The sequence below is a fragment of the Anabas testudineus genome, chromosome 19 (genome assembly GCF_900324465.2).
Source record: "Anabas testudineus chromosome 19, fAnaTes1.2, whole genome shotgun sequence".
Taxonomy (NCBI): Eukaryota; Metazoa; Chordata; class Actinopteri; order Anabantiformes; family Anabantidae; genus Anabas; species Anabas testudineus.
In genome coordinates, this window is record NC_046628.1 from 8,351,638 (window position 1) to 8,373,964 (window position 22,327).

The 22,327-nt window shown below is 39.7% G+C and overlaps 3 protein-coding genes across 6 annotated transcripts; all 3 read left to right on the forward strand.

Annotated features, from left to right (window-relative positions):
- On the forward strand, positions 1–2,239 carry LOC113156620 (stonustoxin subunit beta-like). Its single transcript, XM_026351858.1, has 5 exons — positions 1–9; positions 966–1,038; positions 1,131–1,193; positions 1,336–1,478; positions 1,811–2,239. Exons 1-5 carry the CDS (start codon positions 1–3, stop codon positions 2,237–2,239), a joined length of 717 nt encoding a protein of 238 aa, XP_026207643.1.
- Positions 2,240–3,372: 1,133 nt separating this feature from the next.
- On the forward strand, positions 3,373–5,029 carry LOC113156621 (stonustoxin subunit beta-like). Its single transcript, XM_026351859.1, has 4 exons — positions 3,373–3,424; positions 4,238–4,294; positions 4,398–4,537; positions 4,619–5,029. Exons 1-4 carry the CDS (start codon positions 3,373–3,375, stop codon positions 5,027–5,029), a joined length of 660 nt encoding a protein of 219 aa, XP_026207644.1.
- Positions 5,030–10,097: 5,068 nt separating this feature from the next.
- Positions 10,098–21,860, forward strand: si:ch211-234p6.5 (pleckstrin homology domain-containing family A member 7). Of its 4 annotated transcripts, none has more exons than XM_026350828.1 (24): positions 10,098–10,325; positions 12,681–12,750; positions 12,838–12,936; positions 13,045–13,117; positions 13,231–13,331; positions 13,496–13,614; positions 13,729–13,935; positions 14,055–14,367; positions 14,649–14,708; positions 14,843–14,992; positions 15,527–15,586; positions 15,701–15,781; positions 15,944–16,096; positions 16,278–16,376; positions 16,630–16,738; positions 17,296–17,360; positions 17,776–17,880; positions 17,989–18,079; positions 18,361–18,416; positions 18,855–18,989; positions 19,084–19,476; positions 19,903–20,024; positions 20,105–20,214; positions 20,303–21,860. In XM_026350828.1, the coding sequence occupies exons 1-24, from the start codon at positions 10,285–10,287 to the stop codon at positions 21,499–21,501; spliced, it is 4,011 nt and encodes a 1,336-aa protein (XP_026206613.1). In that variant the 5' UTR covers positions 10,098–10,284; the 3' UTR covers positions 21,502–21,860. The 4 variants fall into 4 exon arrangements, with proteins under 4 accessions (XP_026206613.1, XP_026206616.1, XP_026206615.1 ...); XM_026350831.1 differs by having other exon boundaries at positions 20,110–20,214; positions 20,303–20,433; XM_026350829.1 differs by lacking the exon at positions 10,098–10,325 and adding an exon at positions 12,133–12,236.
- Positions 21,861–22,327: the final 467 nt, after the last annotated feature.

The window sequence follows — 22,327 nt, forward strand, 5'->3', positions numbered from 1 at the left end:
ATGCATGGCGTAACAATAACCGCTAAGTTTTAAAAATGTGGCTAATGATGACAGGTGGATTCACATGCGGTGTAACAGCACTAACACAGCCACAGCCTACAAAGCCCACATTAGTCTAATAGTTCTTCTTAAAATTCATGGATTATGCTATTACTGTGTGCCAAAGCAAACAAGCCGATTTCAACGTGTGAATGAAACAGATAGTTTATTCTAGAGGTGACATTGCTTGTTGATATAAATAAAACGCATTACTTATGTTAGCGCATGTTGACATCCTAATGCTTTGGGGATTAAGTGTCTCCTCATCTTGAGCTCTGTCCTTAACGCAAACCTGGAGACCGCATGCTTACACATGATACCAAAGTATTAGTTACGGAATGGGCATTAGGGCTAAAACTGTTATGTAACTGTAATTTATCAATTATTACTTCAAGGAAGGTTATGACACAATACTGTAATCAAAGCTAATATGAATGCTGACAGACTCTGTATTCCTAGAAGCTCTTTTTATTAAAGAGCCCCGCTCTTTGTTATTGATTTCAGGGATAACCAACAAGTGCCATGTTGCAAGTCATTATCTTCACATTATCTCTGTGACAACCCTAACCACACAACACACAATAAACAGCCGACAACTGCAGGATCCCCAACTTATCTGATTCGCGTGAGCACATCTTGTCCCACTTCTCATCTGATAAACTGCTTTAGGTGTCACGCTGCGCTCTAGTGTGACTGTGAAGCCAACCCCGCAGCATGTAAGGTGTCTTGGTAATTCCAACTGCCTGGCATGAATCAAACACTGGCTCCAGAAAGCATGCGGTTGCTGATGTGATGATCTGACAGAGGCAGATGCTTTTCTAAGTATACACCGTTTTGCAGAGGCTCACTTCATCACCTGCTGAGACACACCTGACACACGCCATATAGCCTATAGTATTTATAACAGCCAAGTATGTTGATCTTAGTATGGATTGCTAAAAAAGACATTTTTGTTTTTTCTTGCAGCGAAAAATGGAAAAGCTGGAAACGCAGCCTCAGGTAAAACAATCTTCTGACCACACAGTTGCTTTGGTTTAGGTTTGTGTGTCACCTATTACTCTCCTGACTTGATATTTGACTTCACCCCACAGAGAACATCCCAGCTTATGAGCCAAATATACCTGAACCCAAATGCAGAGCTGATCTCATCAAATGTAAGAATCCCATGCCCCCCATGTCCACACCCCCCCTCCCCATTTCCTTTTTCCTGTATAACTGTACCTAAATTCGACTCTAGCATAATTCATTCATTCATTGAATTCACTTGTTGTTTTTTTGCTGTTCCTGTTTTTTCAGACTGGGTCAACCTTTCCTTGGATGACAAGACAGCCAATAAGATGCTGTGGATCACAGAGGGCGGGGCCAAAGTGGCCCGTAAGACCGATGATATCACCTGTCCTGTCTTGGATAGACCTGAGAGATACGAGTATGCTCCACAGGTACAGTATGAAGGTGTACTGCGATTATTTTGGTCTGAAATCCCTGTTATTTACCATGTTTAAGATAGATGGTGGAAAATGATGCATGAGTGCCACGAACTTGTCATCACCACGTATAAGCCATGGTGTTTGATGTGATGGTAAAACATAGATACCAGTCTTATGGACTAGAGGACTGAGCCATGTGTTTATTTAAATGTTGAGCCAACTGGTTTGGCATTGCAAACTGGCGAACACGAGACTGCTCTAAATTCTCCTCTGTGGCAGCTACAATGAATCACAGGTTGTGTTATGTTGTGCTCTAAGTTACATTCTCATCAACTTTCAACAAGGTTCTTTGCAAAGAAGGCATCCTGGGCTTCCGAGGCTACTGGGAGGTGGAGTTTTCGGGATGGGTCGTGGTCGGGGTTGCATTCGAAAGGGCAGCAAGGAGGAACAGCGATGGACCCTGTGGCCTGGGAGAGAACGAGGAGTCGTGGGGTGTTGGGTGGAGCGGTTCCAGCTATCATGCCTGGCACAACGGCCAAAGTACAGAGATTTTGGGGATTCCTAAATGCTCTATAATGGGTGTATACCTTGATCAGCCTGCTGGGATCCTAAATTTCTATGCTGTGGATGAGGTGAAGGAGGGAGAGGAGGGCACAGAAGGGAAGGAGGTTAAACTTTTGCAGCAGATTAAGAGCTCCTTTGAAGAAAGAATTATGCCAGGTTTCTGGGTGGGGACTCAGTCTCACTGTTTAATCAGAAAGAACGAGGAATAAAGGACTGAACTGACACTATAAAATATCATCTAAACGTCAGTGATCATGAGCTGATCTCTTGCTGAGAGAGGACTGAAAATATTTTGATCCTATTGTAATAAAGGGTTAGTGTTTCAGTTGAGGGAACAAAGTGCAGCCGGGTTGGGGTTTGATTGGATTCTTTGAACTTCCATTCTTTTGGACTTTCATGAAACTACAGGACCACGCAAGGATTATACTGATATATTTATATATGAATATATATATATATATATATATATATTTTTATTCCTCAATTATTATTGTTTGCTAAGAATGTATAAGGTTTCCTTGTTTGGTGTGAATGTATGCAAACATTTAAATACATAATAAAGCATTGAGTAAATCATACTTTGTCCTGTTTTTATTCAATCTGAATAATAATAAAAGAGGAACAGACTGACTGAATTTAAAGTCTACTAATAACTCAGTAAACAGGCACTTGTCCGATTTTGCTGCGTACCCTATAATATTACTTTTCCTTTTTCTTAAACTGGGTTTCTTAACTTGGGACATGACAGTACATACATGTGATTCTACTGTGGATCTATATATTGGTACCAACTAAGGTTTACATATAATTTATTCTATAAATTTAATTTGTTAATATATAGTTTCTTTTAAAAATACACGTTCTTCTTTACATGCACAACAGAGTCATAGTGTTAAAAATAGATAGTTGTGGGCTGTAGATCATTATCAGACCCAGTTTAACATCTTCTTTGTTGGGTTTTATGAGTCGCCTTTGTTTGTATGATTTTTCTTCTGCCTGTACTTCGACTACACCACTCCCTGAATCCTACTTTCAGCCGTGTCTGCAATAATCTTCTTCCTCTTTGGAACAGACTCCTGAAGTTTCATGGGCGTCAAACACTCTCTGTTAGCCTTACTCAAATCCATACATCAAAGTCATTCTCATAACCCCTGCTGAGTGCCCAGTCCTCTGACCCCAACACCTCCTTCAGACAGTCACAAAAACCCCCCCTCCACCCCTCGGCTCATCTTTACAGAGGCTATAAAAGTCAAGAGGAAGCCGAAGACTTTGCACCTTTAGTTTGGATGCACTGAAGAAATCTGAAGTGTTTGGATGTGGATTATTAGTTCACAACCTCAAGATGCCAGCAAGACGCAACTCTACAATAACCCTCTCAGAGAAAGGCAAATCAGGTACAATAATTTTTGCACAATGCAGTGTAACACATTAAAACAAAATGTATGAAACACATTAAGAATTAGCATCTTTTCTAAACACTCTGTCTGCCCGACATTTATTTCTGCTTGGAAATAAATTAATAAGCACACCTCACTGCTTGCTTTCTTAATTATACTTTGTGACAAATGTCTAATTTAAAAACACTGTGTGCTTGTATTTTGGATTCTGCCAACCAGGTATGAGTGTATCTACATGAAAAACAGAATTATTTTGTCATATGGGATAAATAAATGAAAATAATTTAACACACAGTGTTTCATACCATACCTATATTTTTAATCAATTCTGTTTTTAAAATGTCAAATCACAGCTTAGACTATTTTTATTTTTTACTTTATTTTTTCCATACTGTGCGTACTTATTATTATAACTTATTATTAAACTTATAACTTATTATTTTGGAATATGAACACACTTCCACATCATTTAGATGTGCACTTGTAAATGAGTACTTTCAGAATAAGACATTTACTAAAAATTGTTGTGTTAAAATATCTAGCTCACAATTTACACTGTTTAAAGTGAATGGTATATCGTGTAAAACAGCAGCCCAAAGCTTAAGATTTTGCAACAATCTAATTTTATGGCAGGATTGTTTTGTTTTATTTGAATTTTATGTCATTTGTGTGAAACAACTCTTCATTATTTACTTGCCATTTACCTTTTGTCCTTCACTTTTCTAGGTAAGAATGTTAAACCCAACAAAAATGAAAAGGTTCATGCAGGTAATGACTCTGTGTGCATGTGTTATCCAATTCTCTTCACAGAAAATGTTTATGTGCCAGGCGTCCCGGAGCCAACAAGCAGAGCTGAGCTAATGAAATGTATGTATAGATTTAGTTTCTCAAATTTTTAAATATTTGCCAATAGTTTTCTAGGTTTATAGTAGAAATACATCAAATACAATTGATTGATTTTCTCCTTTAGACTGGATAAATTTGTCTTTGGATGATAAGACAGCCAATAAGATGTTGTGGATATCTGACAGCGGCTGTAAGGTGTGTCGTAGAACTGAGGAGGTTTGTCCCGTCCTGGATAGACCAGAAAGATACGAGTACTCTCCACAGGTGAGTCACAGAATTATACATATGTGTAAAGTACCTGACAAAGAAACAAATAATGAATTGTTTTTATTGTTTTCTTCAAAGGTTGTCTGCAAAGAGGGGATCTGGAACATGAGGGCTTACTGGGAGGTGGAGTATTCAGGGTGGGTGGTAATTGGAGTCACCTATGAAGAAGCAGGACGGAGGGCACATTCTGGCCCAAGCGGCCTCGGAGAAAATGAGGAGTCATGGGGTCTGTGTTGGTCAGGAACGTGTTACCAGTTCTGGTTTAATGGCGTAAACAAGGACATTGTTGACGTCCCATATTGCTCCAAAATAGGAGTTTACATCGACCAGCCTGCAGGGATTATACATTTTTATGCTGTTGCTGGTGAGGGAGCAGAGAGGGCAGTTAAGCTGTTGCATAAAGTTAGGACAACTATCACGAAAAAGATTCTGCCAGGTTTCTGGGTTGGAATTCAGTCTTCATGCACAATTCTTAGACAATCTGAATGAAAACCAAGTATATGTGAAATTCTGATTTAATGTTTAAAACACCTTTAAATCAGAGTAACTCAAACAACAGGCTCATTTTTTGAGGAATATTTTTCTATTTTTGTGGACTTTTTTCTTTAATACTCCTGTATTGTATAATGTATGTGTGGCTCTACAGTACAATATCAGATTGGATATTTATGTATTGATTTTAATATTTATGAATATTCAGTGATTTGCTATTAATAAAGTCTATAGTTTAACCAAAACATTTTCCCATATTATTGTTTCCAGTTGAAATTGAATTTCACACAAATAACCATTTATAATGAACTTGAGCTCCTTTAACTCAATGAGCTAATTTTTCTGTCTGTAATTATTCCCTAATGGGTGAAAGCCTTTGTGTGTTGCCAAGATAAGGTTGCATACAATGTAAAGTCTTCACAGCATTGATCGTCTCTGGCTTTAGCTGCGGATTTAGAAGGAGGATTGAGAATCACTCCCCTCTGGGTTAAAGGGGGGTTCTTTGATATGTGAGAGGTCCCAGCCAGAAGATCGCTTTCCTGCTTTGACAGGTGGGCCTCAACTCCCGCTGCCTTCACACCTAAAGCATGAGCTTTACAGGAACTAAAACTGGCGCATATCAACAAACACAAAACATTCACACTTTTGGAGGCCCGGTGCATCGTGCAACCTCATTTACCAAGCACCAAGATGATTAACTGCACACGAGCCAAGCCAGTATTACACTTATTTGCAGTCATTTCATTACATACTGCATAACAGAGGTCAAGTTTGACTGAGACATCAATAACAGGGGTCACCAGAAAACTTTTGAAAAATTAATGTGTCACATAGATGTTAAAAAAGCCACTTCTACTTGTTGCATATTTGCTAAAGATCAACAGCAAGTTTTGCATCATATCGTTTTTTACGTTTTTTTACATGACATGCTGTTAATCTTTCCAACTAATTGTTGAGGTCCGCCATTTAATTTACAGAGATGCTCATTTGAAAGTTAATCTTGATCACGAGGTCAAATTCCCTTTGACTGCAAAGTCCCGATGGGTACTTAATAAGTATGTGTAAACAGCAGGCAGAAATGACCCTATTTCATATACACTTCCAAAATACTGTACACGTCATAGATTTTAAAAATAATATATGAACACATATTTGCTTCACTAACAACAGAACAAACAAACATGTAGTTACATAACTGTATGTATATATAACTACTGAACTCTCAGCATGATTTACATTGTGGTTCCTGTGTCGAGTGTAAGTGAAGATTTACAGCTGGGACAATTAAACCCATATGGCAAACGTCCATCAAGGACCAAAGCAAACAAAAAGAGACCCTGATCCTGGAATAATCACGACCAGGGCAACAGCGCCCTAATGTTTGTATCTGGACGTGTGGGCTTATGCTTGGCATGTGAGTGAGAGGTAACTCTAAGTTTGTGTCATTAGCAAAGAGGCACTAGCTATATAAGTGACAGATATAGTATGACATAGGGGCCGGAGGGTGCAGTATCTTGCATTTCATGCTGCTGTGTTGACTGTTTTGCGACAATATAGAATATTTTTTTATTTACATCAAATAGAAAACAGTAACAGTCATTTCCAGTCTTCTTGATGAACCAATTACTACTGTGAACAAATAAAAATTCTAATGTATCTTTTATATCATACAGTTCAAATCAGTTTTAATCTGCAAACATAATTTATGAGTTTCAGTTGTGCAGCAGGTTTGTAGGTTGTGTTCAGCACAGCTTATGTGCTCGTCTGTGTGGTCCAGCACCAACCTACTGATGATGTGCAGCACTCATTTATTCTGACACCATTTGTCCCAGTTGATTTACTGTCGTGTGGCTACTGGCCCATGTTCAAACTGTCTTCGGTCTAACATAACCTGGTGGGGGCATCGGTTACATGTTGCTAATTTACAGAACACACACACACTGTACACACACACCACTCTCATTCACCATTCAGGGACCACAGGTATCTGCTCCAGTAGTCCAAATTTAAAGAGTTTGACACTACATGTACGACTTTTAAAACTGGTTGTATTAAAATGGGAGAATAATCTTTTCAAATCATTTCAACATTTTTTGCATCTGCTTTTTTTCTTTCATTTAAGAGACAGTAAAACACTGTACAGTAAAGTACTATAATGAAATCTATTATTGTTAAGAAAAAATGTTACACAGTTACACAAATCTTCAAATAAATAAAAAATATGTTTTGTACATAGTCAACCTTTTTTTTGTCTCTCACGTCTTAAACTGTATATATCATATACAGTATTTGGTTTTTGCAGCCACATCATAAAAAAAGTTTTTAATTGTTTTGAAAAATGCATTTGTGCATTTTCTCTACATTGACATGATCCAAAAACACTTTTATGTTATATTATCTATAACATATATCTAAAATGTTTTGTTTGTTTGTTTGTTTGTTTGTATGTTTGTTTTTCATATATTTGACCACATTAGAAATTGTTGAAGAACAATAACAGGTAACAGCATGGTAAAATTTAAAGTATTAACATAGTATATATAGAAATATTTGTGAAGGAATATATACATCTTTGTAGGCCACAACTGTACTACAATTAAGATCATCACATCATTTGTGGTAATTGTATGGCTCTTTTTTGGTAATTTAATCATCTCTTTGAAATTCATTAACATCTTTTAACGGAACTCTGTCACTTAAACACAAGAAATATTAGATTTCTAAAACTGCTGGTGGAAGCTGTACATGTTGTACAAATGAGTGATCATCTCCACCTTCTGGACTCCTGAGGTCTGTACAACGCTGCAGGCAAAAAAAAAAAAAATGTTCCTACAATACAGATTCAGATCTCTGTATGCTATAGTCACCTTTATAACACAACACCAAAATAAGAAGTAAAATTAGTATGTTATCACAGGATGTAGATAAATCAGAATGCTTGTACAATGATTTAATTATATTTTATAAATCTTGGAATTATGAAGCACTTCTTTTCCTGTTAATTTGAAGCATTACATCCAGTTACTTTCTATAATATCATTTTTATAAATGTCATTCTTTTTATGTTCTGTCTTGTTCAGGCTCAAAAATGAACCACATTTCCCATGAGTGTTTGGAAACACCCTTCCTGCCTGCTATATGAGAGTGTCCCACAAGTAGTGTAGCCACACAGCTGTCAGTCAGCAGGGCTGATTGTGTAGTATGCTAAATGGGAGGGGTCGTAAATATCTGACGGAAGACAGATTTGTCCCTTGTGAGAACTGGACATCCTGGGTATCTGAGGTCATGACCTTTCTGGTTAAGACCAAATGCCCGGGACATGTGAGGTACTAATTATAAGATTCCATTATTATTAGTGTTGAGTGTTGGTTTGAGTTTTTTTTCTGTCATGTTGCTGTTGCAGTACACTGTGTTTTGAAGAGTAGATGATTTGAACACTGTATTTTCTCCGACATAATTAGAACATTTGCACCACATGAGTCATATATTTAAATCTTCACACCAACTAGCCAGCAGACTGCAGATTGCTGCCATGTGAGAATCATTTTACACTTGGCTTTTCTCCTATCTTCCCTTTTCTTATCATAGCACTTAAAATGCCTTTGATATCTTCCTCTTGTACAGAAATAATGCCAGCTCTCCAGAGGCATGTGTAGTGGCCCACAGCTTTCATGCGCTCTTCTTTCTGTCTAGGGTTTGATATTATTCATGACTAGAAATGCTGTCACTCCTCTCACCTTAAAGCACTGTACACCTGTCTTCTTACAGCTGGATTAGCCGAGTGCCGTATTTCTCGTGTATTTGCATGAAAGCCGAGTGCATTAGGGGTGCTTCAGTTTCTATCTTGAGAATATTTGAAGAACTCCACAAGATGCTGACTCAGAGCAGCGGGAAAGCTAAATAAAAGTCTGCTATCTGGGGAGAAAGCTTTTGCCTAATTGTGAAAACCTTTAAAGTCTAGACTAACCAATTATGAGAGCATGTGATTGTATCTGATAGTTAAAAGCTATGTTACACATTACGTCTGTTGTTTGTATATGTTATGTTTGAACGGCACGTGTGATTTTTAGCTTACCTTGTAATTCTTTAACTTTTAAAGCATTTAAATAACCTTTTTATCAAATCTCAAACGTATACTCTGTGACTTATCTTAATGTAGCGAGAATGCTGTCCAAGCCTACAAATTTCTTATATTTATATGTTTCAGTAAGTTGGTGCTGGAACAGATGGAGGATCACAGTGATAAGATGTAATTTAGAACCAGAAACTGAACATATAATACAATCTACTGCACAAGTGAAACTCATAAATAATTTGTAATAATAATAATAATAATAATAATAATAATAATAATAATAATAATAATAATAATAATAATAATAATAATAATTGAAGTGTTTGAGCAAGGCTTCTCTTTCTAACCAATGACAGACGGTCAAACCCAGTATATCATATAGTAATGCATGCAGTGTACCTTGCGCCTATCTGTGAAACACATTAAGTTCTGACAGTGGATTCACAGTATTAACACAGCATTAGTACTTGATGCCCTGGCTGGATACATTTTCACATCATGTAAGAGCTAGCTCGATTCCCAAAAGATGCTAATTGTAGTTTTAATATCAATTAAAGTTATTTATTGTAGCCTACGTTTATTTGCTGTTCTCCCCAGGGACTGTTTGCAAGCAAAATAAAACCGTTTAGCCTTTGCACTCAGATGTTCATACTTTGAATGGTCAGGCCTTTACTAAAGGTCATAATTTAAGACTGGCATCCAAATCTTTTATCCTCATAGAGTTATATCAAGATAGACGAGAAGTGAAATGCAAATAACGCAAAGGGCTGAACACAAGAATGAGGGACAGCTGTTTTTTCTAAATTCCTCTGTCACAAACCCACACTGTGGGACAGAGAAGCTGTCGAGGGCACGGTGAGAGGGAGGGGCACTGAAGAAGGAGAAGTAGAAGAAGATGAAGAGGAGCAGGGCGAAGAAAGAAGGGGCTCACTGTTAGAGGACAGAAAAGCAGACTGACTGTTAAGAGCCAGTGTAGGTGGATCAACTACACAAACACTGCTGTTACAAGTCAGAGCAGAGGGAAGGAGTGAGAAACAGAGAGGGAGATTCACAGGTACGAGGAGAGAAACGGAGTATAGCAGGAGACTGTTGTGACTGTTTGGGCAACAGGAGCTTGTGGTAGCCAAGAAGAGGGCAGCCAAGCCTGAGGAGATGCTGTGAGGAAGTGTGCCAAAGGATGGAGCATGAAGCAGTCAGCAGGCGAGCACAATTAGCCAGGTACAGCAATATGGCATCTTATGATTTATGTCTCAAGTAAATCTAAATAGTATTTAAACATTTAACATAATTGTGTCAAGAAGACATTTAATTGTATCCCAGTTTTATTTTCATTCATTCAACAAAGTTCAATTAATTTTCCTGTCATCTCATGCATGTAACAGAAATAATACTCTTGCTCTAACTTAACAGTATTGTGAAGCAGCATGGCTAATGTGATGTATTATCTGTGGCTGAAACATTACAGCCCTACCAGGGGGCTTTTTCTCAGCTTTGCCAAGCTGTGATGTTCCATCTGTCTTTACCCAGTAAATTGTATGCCTCCTAAAACCCAACTTAATACGTACAATTTGTGCTGCCTACAGAAATCCTGCATGTGTTTAGCTCGATTCACTGCTTAACTTATAAAGGTCAAATGTATAGCGATGATTTTGTTGACATTCAAAGGCATGAGAATGTAGGAGACATGCAAATGTTTTTGTTGACCGAGAGGCAGGATATTTTCCAGCGCGATGTATTCAACATGCCTGGTTCCCAACTTCACATGATGCTCCAGAGTCCACAAAGCGCACTCTGTGTGGTACACAAACCCACCATTTGTCCTCCTCTCCATCCCTCTTTAGCATTTTAAGTCTTCTCCCTAGCAAATGACCCCCACTGACTAAGAAGGAGATTTTCTAAATATTTCACAACACCCACATAACCCCCAGTGGCAATGAGGTGGTTAGTTTCTGCTCTCATCTCTTACAAAGACTTAATTGTTATTGCTCCTTCGCTGCGTGTCTTACTAGCAGAGGACTGCGGTTGATACTAACGTAGATGGTGGATACTAAACTGTGTCAACCCTTTGGGTTACCCACGAGTGCTTGTGGAGGCTTGGTGTGAGATCTTTCTCGTGATTTCTTATCTTCAAGTTCATCTGTATCGTTGCTTCATGAAGGTCAACAACAGTTTAGATAAGCTGTAAAACAAAGCTTTGCTGTGGAAGCTGCAGCAGGTGGAACAGTTGTTGGAATTAACCTCTGTTTGTTAGTGGCGTGATTATCTTACACACAGATCTTACACATAATATAGTATATAGTATAACAAATTATTTAAGAAATAAACTTAAAAACATATTAAACAAGAAACAAACATTCATTATAATTTATGAAACTGTTCTTACACATATACAGTATTACACACAGCTAGTACTAATTAAGTACTTTAATGTCCACTTAGGTAAGGTCAGACTTTGCTATACACTAATAATCAGCATGACTATGACATATTTATGTGAACCTAACTGTACGTGAAATGTCAAAAAGAGAGTGAGTTGTATTCATATAAACTAGTGCAATACATACATTGCTATCAAAAGGAGTCCTGGGTTGTACAGCAGGTGCAGGTGCAAGAGACGTGCGACCATGTGGCCCGAGGTACCAAATATGCTGATGAATTCTGATTCTCCAGAAACACGTAACTCTGACAAAGTGAGCTCCACCCCTGCTGCATATCTGTCTAGTCAACATACCGCGCTTTTATTTTGGTTTTCTGTCCTCAGACGTCCAGGCTACAGTTCCGTACTTTGGGACACATTCCAAATCTTGTCTCTCATACCAGCCCGTCCCTGCTGCCAGATTGTTTTTCACACGGTCCCAGGCCCCTCCCAGCTACCACGGCGATGCAGCTGTCACCTGTCAGTTTCATAGTGGGGATGCGCACCAGCCTGTTATGGCTCAGAATAGAATGGTGGGAGAGCTTTGCTGGAAGTGGGAGAGGACAACGCCGAGCCTCTGAGAGAATGAACAGTTGACTAGGAAAACATCTCAACTATATGGGAACGTGGCATTTGTGTGCTTTGAGCCTACAGGGTGTTGTTCATGGGAGTGACTGCTTCTACAGAGAGAGATCCTAATTCACATTGTATTGGTAAGGCCTTGTGTCTTAGCCACACCGAACAGGCGCAACCACAGTAGTTCATTCAGCAGTGCAGGCAGGCAGAGCTTCAAACTAATGAGCTATTGTTCAGTTGTGTACAGTGTCATGTGTTTAGACATTTTGGGAATATGTGATCTGAAAAATCCTAAATTGTTTGAATTGCATTGTGCACTTTCGTGTGCTTGTACAGTTATTATAACCATGAAGACACCTGTTTAATACAGTGTTGAATAAGGCCTGCTCAAATACACAGTTGGGGTAAGTTTTAGTTCCATATACTGCTGCAGTGGCCCTATCATTTTGAGGACGAAATACATCTTTCAGTGGTCCAGAAGCATAAAGTCTTACAAAATTTGATCTACTCATTCCCATCTATTTCCCTTTATACAGTATCTAAATGAGAGTCTGTATGTGAAATCTCTTTTTTCCTTGCAGAATGGACGACCAGGACAGAGTAAGTCAAGCATCCAGCGTGGCCACCATTTCCTACTTTCCTGTCATAAAGGTTTGTTTCCCAGATTGTATGGTTATCTTGTCATTATATGCACATGCACAGTGTATACAAATGTATTATTCCCTTTGAAAACAACAGGAGCATGATGGAAAGGTACAAACATTTGGTAAAAGATGTCAGGCTGCCAAGCGAGACCCCAACTGTCCTGTGGTCATTAGAGGATGGCTGAACAAAAAAGTAATATTGTACATTCACTGATCTAATTCTAAATGATAACTGCATCACTGCACATGTATGTCACCAAGTTAAGCAAAGATCAGCCCGTAACAAATCATCGTTGTGCAGGATAGCTCTGGATTGAAACTGTGGAAAAGAAGATGGTTTGTCCTCTCCAACTACTGCCTGTTTTACTACAAAGGTAATGTGAACAGTTTGTAGCCCAGCACTTTGATTAGACGACAAAACACTTTTTATGTGAATGTGCAACAATGCATTTCTTCTTTTGGTCCCTTTATTTCTGTCCTCTACCAGACAGCAGAGAAGAATCTGTGCTCGGCAGCATCCCTCTCCCGAGCTACAAAATCCTGTTCTGCACACCACGAGAATGCAAGAACAGGAAGTTCACCTTCAAGGTACAAGGTTCATTTAGTCATTTATTCTGAACATCTATTTGTTATTAGATACTTTACAACTACATTAAAGTTATGTAGACGAAAAAAACAAAAAACAAAACCAGTTTTCACTTCATTATGGGAAAAATTACGTGTAACATTGTAAATAATGTCCCTGAAACAAGGTGGTGCACCAGGGAATGCGTTCTTATTTCTTCAGCGCTGACACCCAGGAGGATATGTTAGGCTGGGTCCGAGCCCTCAGTCAGTCTGCTGCGATGGAGCCAGACAGCTCAATGAGCAGGTACAACACTATTCACTGTGGACATGAGGTGCTATTGGAGATATGTCAACCATTATAATGATTACACTTGTGTATTGCGTATGTGTTCATGTGCTCCACCTGTGATCTCTCCAGGCGCTGCTCAAGTTATCAGGATTTCACACAGATAGGCGGCAGCAGTGAATCGGTGGACTTCCCTAAGTCCCCCTCTGATGTGGAGGGTCCCCCTCAAAAACAGAGGCATGTCAGCAGGACTCTGAGTGAACCCAGTCACCTCACCTGTGGAAGGATGGGGACGTCGCAGCAGAGGGGGAGGCGGGGTGTGCGTCACAGAAGCAGCAGGTAGCCAAGTCATCTGTTTGAATATTCAAGTGGCAGCGGTTTAGTTAAAGGAGAAAATGTATCGGAGAAATGTTCCAGTGCTTTGACATGTGGTTCTGTTTCCTGTGATGTTTCCGCAGCCCTTCAAACAGAACACCCAGCCCACCTGAATTCAGCAGAAGGAGAGCTTGTGGTCCAAATCAAGAGGAGGATCCTCTTCCTCGACAAAACACACCACCAACACAGACAGACACTATGGGAACAGGTTCTTTGACCTGTAGAGGTCAGCTGGGATCACGACCTCATACTCCAGTGGGAAGGGTTGACATTCGACCTCATGATGACCCAGCCATGGTCCCACAGACCCTGTACTATGCACCTGCCTCACCTAAGCTGGAGTTTAAATCCACTCCTAATACTCCAGTCACAGAGAGGTGGCAAAGTCTAAGCAAGGTGAGGACATGATGGTAACATTTTACAACATACAGATATGTGTATGTACAAATGTATGATGTTGGAATTTTAAGATACCATTAATTTGGATATTAAATTAAGAATATATAAATTTAGAATAATATATTTTGAGCTGGAGTTCAACAGTCCAGTTTTTAGTTCTTTGAGGGTCTTTTGAATATTGAGAAGGTGCAATACTCAGACAATGAAGTCCACGTTTAATTTCATATTTAATATTTAATTTTATATACTTTTCACTGTTTATTTTATTTTATTCACAGCCTACACCAACATATGGTTCAGTCCATCATCTCCCGAGTGGAAGAAGACCTTTGGCAAAGGTGAGCCGAACAATAAACGTACATCAAAACATCCAGACTAGTGTGCAGCTTTGATTCGAATTGTCCCAGTGTTACAGTAATTCTAACTCTCTCTGCTTTTCTTACTTGTTGTTGTCTACATGCTGTCCGTTCAGAGCTACTCTACAGGAGCACATGCAGACATACTTCCCCCTTTACCCCCCTCATCGAGAGCCGCACATGCTCCTCAACACCCACACCACCACCACCACCACCATCACCATCACCGCAGCCATTTGTCCGTTTGTGTGCTACCGCCTGCCATGGTACAGTCGGCCTCGTTGCGCTGTGTGTTCTTATGGTGTCTTGTGGGGTAAATCTTTGAAACTGTCAACTGGTGTTGAGGTGTTTTATATTTGTGCTGTGTCTCCTGGAAATTGTATTTGTGTTGCTGAAACAGTACAGCAAAGCTATCGTGTGTGTATCACTGATTTGTTTTATGCTCATTTTGCTGTTTTGTATCGTCACTAATCATTTTAGTCATTTGTGACTTTTATTATTATTATTATCATTATTATTATTATTATTATTATTACACTGTTATTTATTCATGCACAACTATGTACAACTCATTTTAGTGTCTCTATTTAGCTCACCATTGAAGTTAGTGTATTAACATTAATGCATACGAGCACAGTACTCTAGATATGCATTGACAGCAGTGCGAACAAGGGATTTCATAAAAAATCTTAACTTTTCCAGTAAATATATTGTATATAAATATCATATAAGTCATATATTGGTAAATACAGCAAAAAGAGCACTATTTTAAAGCAGTAATGTTTAACAAAACTTTTCAGGCTCCAAAGCCTGACCCGAGGGAAACCCCACCAATCAGACCCCTGGAAAGTGATGCAGATGTGAGTATTCATCAGTTTTACTTTAGTAATTTAGACCAGCAGAGGAATTTATCATCACATGAGCAGTATCTCTCTGAGTTGACATTGTTTTGAACTTTGAATTTCCCTCTTCAGGCTGTGCTGACAAGGTTATGTGGTTGTGACAAACTGCTGCAGTCTCTGTCTGTAGAACTGGCCCAGCTGCAAATGGATAAGGTCAGTAGTTACCCCAGAAAACTACAATATGAATTCAAATACAATCAGCATTACACACAGTTAAACCCATTCTATGAGAGTACACTTAAACTGTCTGTTTGCTAGCACTATATTGTTTTTTATTCATGTAAATAGCTGTGTAACTTTTTTTTTCTGTTGCAGGATGGTGTCCAATGTGCATTAGAAGTGTCCAGGCTGCAGCTGGAGGAGTGGCAGAGCCAGGGGCCTCGCGCCCAGGAAGAAGCACTGACCCAGAAGTCTTTGCTCCAGGAAGAGCTTGTCACAATCCGGGCCAGAATGTGTGATGTATCATTGGTGTGTAAAGACTGAGCTGGCAGAGGACTCAAATGAGACGAGCAGTGGCAACATATGTGCTGCACTTACAAACCTTACATAACTCAGAGTTTAGAGATAAATCAGGGATCTTTGGGGTTTCTGCATATATAATGAAATATTTGTTGTTGTTTTTTTTAAATGTCTCTGCTTATTTGTTCAGGAAATGGAGAGGGTGTGGAGTCAATATGAGAGAATGGAGAGTGAACTGTCTGTAATACGCTCACACCTTCAGCACATCTGTAACTTTGGAGTGCCACAGGTATTTTATAAATTACCAAATAAAGCCTTTTGCTGAAATAATATACAAGTTAACAAGTCACAAAGTCTCATTGTGAATGCCCAACCTTAAATCAAAATCTATATATCAAACAATTCTTTGAGGACTAAGGGCTACCTGTTGTTTAACCATTGACCCTAAAGTCAAACATTCCTCCTCGTATCAAGTTGAATTTAAGTACTGTGTAATTTCATACATTCATGTGATATTTAATGAGTAGTTTTTCTTTCATCAGGAGCAGTCGCAGGCTCAGAGAGAGCTGTGGATGATGGAGGACATCCTTGCTGGACTGAAGGTCAACAGGGACCACTTCTGCTTCCTGCTGGGATTACAGAGGCACCACAGTGAGCAACAGCTTCTCCCATCTGTAATCTTTTGTTGATAAAAAGATCAACTGTCAATTGAATTGGTTCATTGGCAGCATTTCACCAAAAAAAAAAAAAAAAAAAAAAACAGAGAGTGACAATACAAAAATCACATTGGGAGTTGTTTGATTTGCCTTGGTATTATATCGAGCACCTTGTGTTTAACCTTTGTTCAATACTACAGGGTGTAAAAGAAAGTTACAAGTCACATTGTTACTGTAAATATTAAATTCACGGATGGATGCATGGGGCAAGAGGTCCTGGACAGGAGAATGGATCTAGTAGTAGTAGAATTGATTCAAATGAATTCAAACTATAACAATGCAATATGTATGTAAAGCGTAGCCATCTCATCAGCCTGAACAACAAGGCTTTTATAGCAGCAGACCCTCTTCACGTCACTCACTGTAGGTGGTGATAAACCAACTCTGCAGAGAATGTCAAAATCTTTCTTCTTTCTCAGTTTAGTCTGACATCAAACCTGACAATAGATGAGCAGTGTCAACACTGGAACCTTTTCTGTCTCCCCCCCTCAGTGTTCCAACCACATCCTGGATCTCCTGGCTCGCCCACAGAGAGGCTGCAGAGTGGCCTGCCAATGGTACGACTCCTGTCTCTTTCGTTTCTTGTCTTTTGCTTGTGAGCAAATATGGAATTGTTGTCCACTAAAGATAAAAGTTAAATCTATCTGAAATTTGCTGACAAGATCTTAAAAGTGTCCACTTATTGTCTTTCCAGAGGGTTTTAATTCATCTGTGAAATAGATTGTTGTAGCATGAGATAATATTAGGTTATAATGACAGAACAATGGGATCTGCACAGGCTAGAAATACCTTTTATATGTTCTGCCTTCAGTGAGTGTTTGGATCATGACAGGAATAGATTCTATATTTTTAAAATATGTTGAGTCAGGCTGTGACCATCTGGTATGGTTACAGTAGGATATGATAAAAGCAGAGAAGAGGATTATAGCTTTTCTGTGTTTATCATTTCCCCTGTGATAATGATCCCTGCAGGATGTGGAGCTAGAGCCACCGGTCCGCCCGCCACTACCTCAGGAGCTACAGGAGAGTCACCAGGGCAGGGATCAAGGCTATGGTTATACAGAGCCTCAATCTGAGGTGTGAAATATTTATAATATTATTAATTAATATTTACATTATCAATGACAAACATTTTTAAGGTGGATTTTTTTTGTTGTACATTTTTGTTCTTTTCTTGTGCCTCAGGGAATCTACAGCCACGCTGTTGAACTCGCACACAGAAGAGGGAACAGCCAACCTGACCTCCTTAACATGAAAGCACAGAAAGATGCATCTGGTTTGCACAGATATACCAAATACAAAAAGATTAGAACGGAAATAACTATATTAACAAAATAGTTAATTTGCTACATCGTATATTAAGCAGCTTTAAAAGATGTTTTGTTCAAAAAGCGAGATATTGTTTTGTCCCCAGTGGCTTTGTTTTGTCTTCTAGCTCTCTTCTAACCTATTTCATCACATTCTTTCTTCTGTGTCTTTCACTCCTTCCTCCCACCCATCATCCCTCGTCCTTCTCCAATCCTCCTTCTGTTTCCTATATTTCCATTTTAATTTTAGAATCCCAGCCTGGTTCTAAGTGGATCCCACCAGAAACAATAAACCAATCAACCAAGGTTTGATTCTCCATAGTTTCCTGTTTGCTACAGTAGTTATCTAAACCTGGATGCATGCAGTCTGATCCAAAATGCTCCAAATTTAGAAGCAGTCAAAGCTAATTTTTCCTCATTGCAATCCCAGCCAAATTCCAATTCTTTGATTCTCTCATCTCCCATGCAATTAGGGCATGTTGCAGTGCCTGTTCTAGGCGAGAGGGGGGAGCAGAAGCTCATGTCTCAGTACAGTAGCTCAGTCTGCCACCCAACCCCCTTCAACACATGCTCACACACATACAAATATACATCCAGTATATGTCTTTGCACAGAGACATGTAAACATATAACACTCTTTAGCAGTGGCTTGATGTGCACATCATGGATTCTGCTTCCTCTTTTCTGCAGGCGTGCTGCAGAGTTTATGAATGACTCATTCTAAAGAGCCTGTATGTTTTCTAGAAGGTGAAGATGAGTGAAGAAGAGCAGATTGAGAGGATGAAGAAGCATCAAGAGAGGCTGACTAATAGGAAGAAACCTTGTTTACCAGCTCAAGGCTCCCAGACCCAAAGTCAAAGTTCAGAAACACGAGAGGAGGTTGAACAAATCATTAATCATACCTGATTGAATCACTACTTTTACGTTTTATACCAATATTGATATACATTTTCTTTTACTGGTATTTTTTCAGGCCCCCTTTCCTTTAAGGGTGACCCGAGTTGTTACATCTGTACTGCCATCCTCTCTTGTGGCCAGACGGGTTTCCGTTGAGGATCCACCAGCTGAGCTTGATACTCCACTACCTGAGCAGATCCCCCCTGAGATGCAGCAAAGACTGGCTGAGCAGAGTAAAATGTTAAACAAATCACCTAGACGGCTGCTGCTGGAAAGCCCTGATCAGAACCGGTGCTCAGCTCAGATTCACCAGGATGTTAAAAAGACAAGCAGACACCAGCATCAAGGAATACTGAGGTCCTCCAAGAAGGAGTCAGATGTGAACAGAGCTGAAGCTTCAGAGACCTCGAGGCATCATGTTGGAGACCAAGCAGGTTTAGGAAATGAAAGTGCAGGCTCTGAAAGCAGGGTAAGAAAGTCTGGAATAAAATGAAAATACATCAAAGAGTGGCACGATTAAAGCAGTGCATATTCAGACAGATGAAACCACACCATACATGTTCTTGTACAGCACAGATTCATAACACAGCAAGGCTTTAACTTGTCATCATTTTGGGGTCTCAACTAATGCACTGTTATCAAAGTCAAATTTCATTTGATGTAAGACAGAGGTATCTGGGGAGTGCGGGGAGTTGGGGATAGTGTGTAGCACTCAAGGTACTGTGAGAAAAAAACATAAAGTCTGTCTGGTGCAATGTGAATTAACATTAGAGGTAATTTACTTTGCACCAATAACATTAGGTCCTTCAAATTATGCACAATTCTATAATTGTGTGTCATTTCTATCCTAAGAGTTTCATTGTGTAAATGTTTTAATGTGAAATTGCTGCAACAGGCAGAGGAACGGCCTTCTGCCCTCCTGAACCTTGACATGGACCCTGACCTCTGTCTGACCCCTGATCAACGTGAGGCCAAACTCCGACGGGTGGAACGAATACGAGAGAGAGTCATACGGAGGTGGGATCCTTTGTTTTATATTTAAATGTCTGTGCTTGATTTAAGAGTCTCCACAAATAGCGTGTCTATCTATCTATCAGTGCAGTCAGAGAGAGGGCAACTTCATACAATCAACTACCAGCCAGGGAGGAGCAGCAGGAGGTTCACCATGTGTCCCCTGACTCAACAAGCAAACAAACGATGAAATCAGGTACCCAACACAAAATTAGTTCACTTTCAGCAGAAGTATCTGCTGCTGACAGACTTTATGCACTCATTTACTCTGTTCCCGTTTTCAGACCATGACTTGAAAAGTAGCCATGGAAACCGTGGGGATAACATCAGAGGTCCTGCAGAACTTCAGCTTTCTAGTCAAACGTCTCAGGATGAAGATGAAAGAGACGGGAATGAAAAAAAAAAGAAAAGTCAAGTTACGTTTGGGAACAAAATACAACGTAAAGATCACAGTGGACAAACAGGGGTTGCCAAAACTAAAAGCAAGCGCCCAGCTTCACCTTATCATATCTCTTCTCTTCATGTCTACCAGAAAAATGGAGGAAAGGGGTTCACGAGATCACGCAATTATGGGGCTGAAACAAAGCTCGAAGAACCTGCTGCTGATGATGAAAATAATGTTTCATCCTCTGACCTGAGAGCCAAATGGTTCCTCTCCATAAATCAGTGGCAAGGGTTTATACCTTTGCAGATTCCCGGTATAGACTCACTATGCAACGAGGAGATATCAGACCACGACAGCCAACCAGCTTGCTCTTATGATGTGACCGATTCCACCGAAATGTCATCGTCAGTGAGTGAAAGCTTAGAGAAAATGAAAGAGAACCATTCACTCTTCTATAAGATTGCGTGTGATCTCAGCATCTCAGACACGGATATAACAAAGAATGATGGGAATGTGAACTCCCAAACATCATCTCAGCCAGAAGAGGAACAAAAACTGTTGATCACAGAATCTGCTACAGATGACAAGACCAGTAATGCTGGGAGATCTTCTGACCCAGACAGTACAGAATCCAATCTCGCTTTGTCCACAGGCGGTGATGGAAGCAGCCTGTCAGCTGATAACAAACTCCAATATTCAAAACTGGAATCCCATGAGAAAGAAGTGTTAAACACCTCAGCCAGTCCAGGAAGAGAGACACATGTTTATGAGGAGATCCAACAAATAGAAGGTGGAGGTACCTCAAGTCAAGAGAGCCGGTTGAAACTCAAAGAAACTCAGGATGAAGAGTGCAAACAAGACCTGGAGGAATGTGAAAAGACAAGAAAAGAACAGTCAGAAGACAGGAAGGCGGACAAAGAGCAAACTGAGGGACCGAAGAAATGTAGTAGTTTAAATGAGGAGAACGAAGAGACAGTCCAAGAACAAGGTGACGGCAACTCCATCACTCCATCCAGCTCTGCGTACGAGGGAGGGAGTGTTAGTCGGAGTGCCTCTTTTGGGAAAGCACGAGTAACAGTGTTAAGAACAAGTTTCTAGACGCAAAAACAGCTTAAATGAATGAACTGGTAAAGGCAAATGACCGAGGAGGATGTAAAAAGAGTGAAGGAATATGGATCTAACAGCGACTTAGTGGGAACACACACTTTAAAAAAAAAGACATAAACATCGGTAAACTTGAACATTTCCATTATCACGATTTAGGGTTTGAAATAGATCAAACAGAAAGTGATGTATGTAAGTACAGTGGTGTTCTTCCAGTTGGTAAACACCAAATATTCTAGTTTCAGTCCAACACATGTCCCGTATTTGAGATTAACACTTTCATTCCTCTCCAAATATGCATCTAACATAACTCAGACTTTCTTCTGTAGAGGGTGGCTGCTTTTGGATGGCAACATAACCCTGTTATTCTCACTGTAACAAAATGTGTTTTGTATTGCAGATATCCTAATTAAAAAACATGCTGCTTGCTAGATCAAGGTGCCAACGCCTGCATTTATACGCGCTAGAAACACTCTATGTTTTGCACTCACTTCATACATGCAATTTTTTTCCTCAATGAAGGTCCCCTGGGTGCATGGGTGCTGCTCCCTGACTAGACCGATGCATTACATGGAGCCGCTGAAAATGCCTTTGTCACTTTAAATCCTTGCCATGTCTCAGTGGATGACATCATTGTCTGAGAACACATTACATCACCCCTTCCTAGGCTCTCTCTCTTAAAGACAGCACCACCTTATGTTTACTGAGCCACAAACACATACATGCACACAGGCGCAGACTGAGACCTGCTTATCTGTTTACAAATGTGGCATCAGTATCAACACGCATATTAACAACAGTCTTTCAAGAGATTACATTG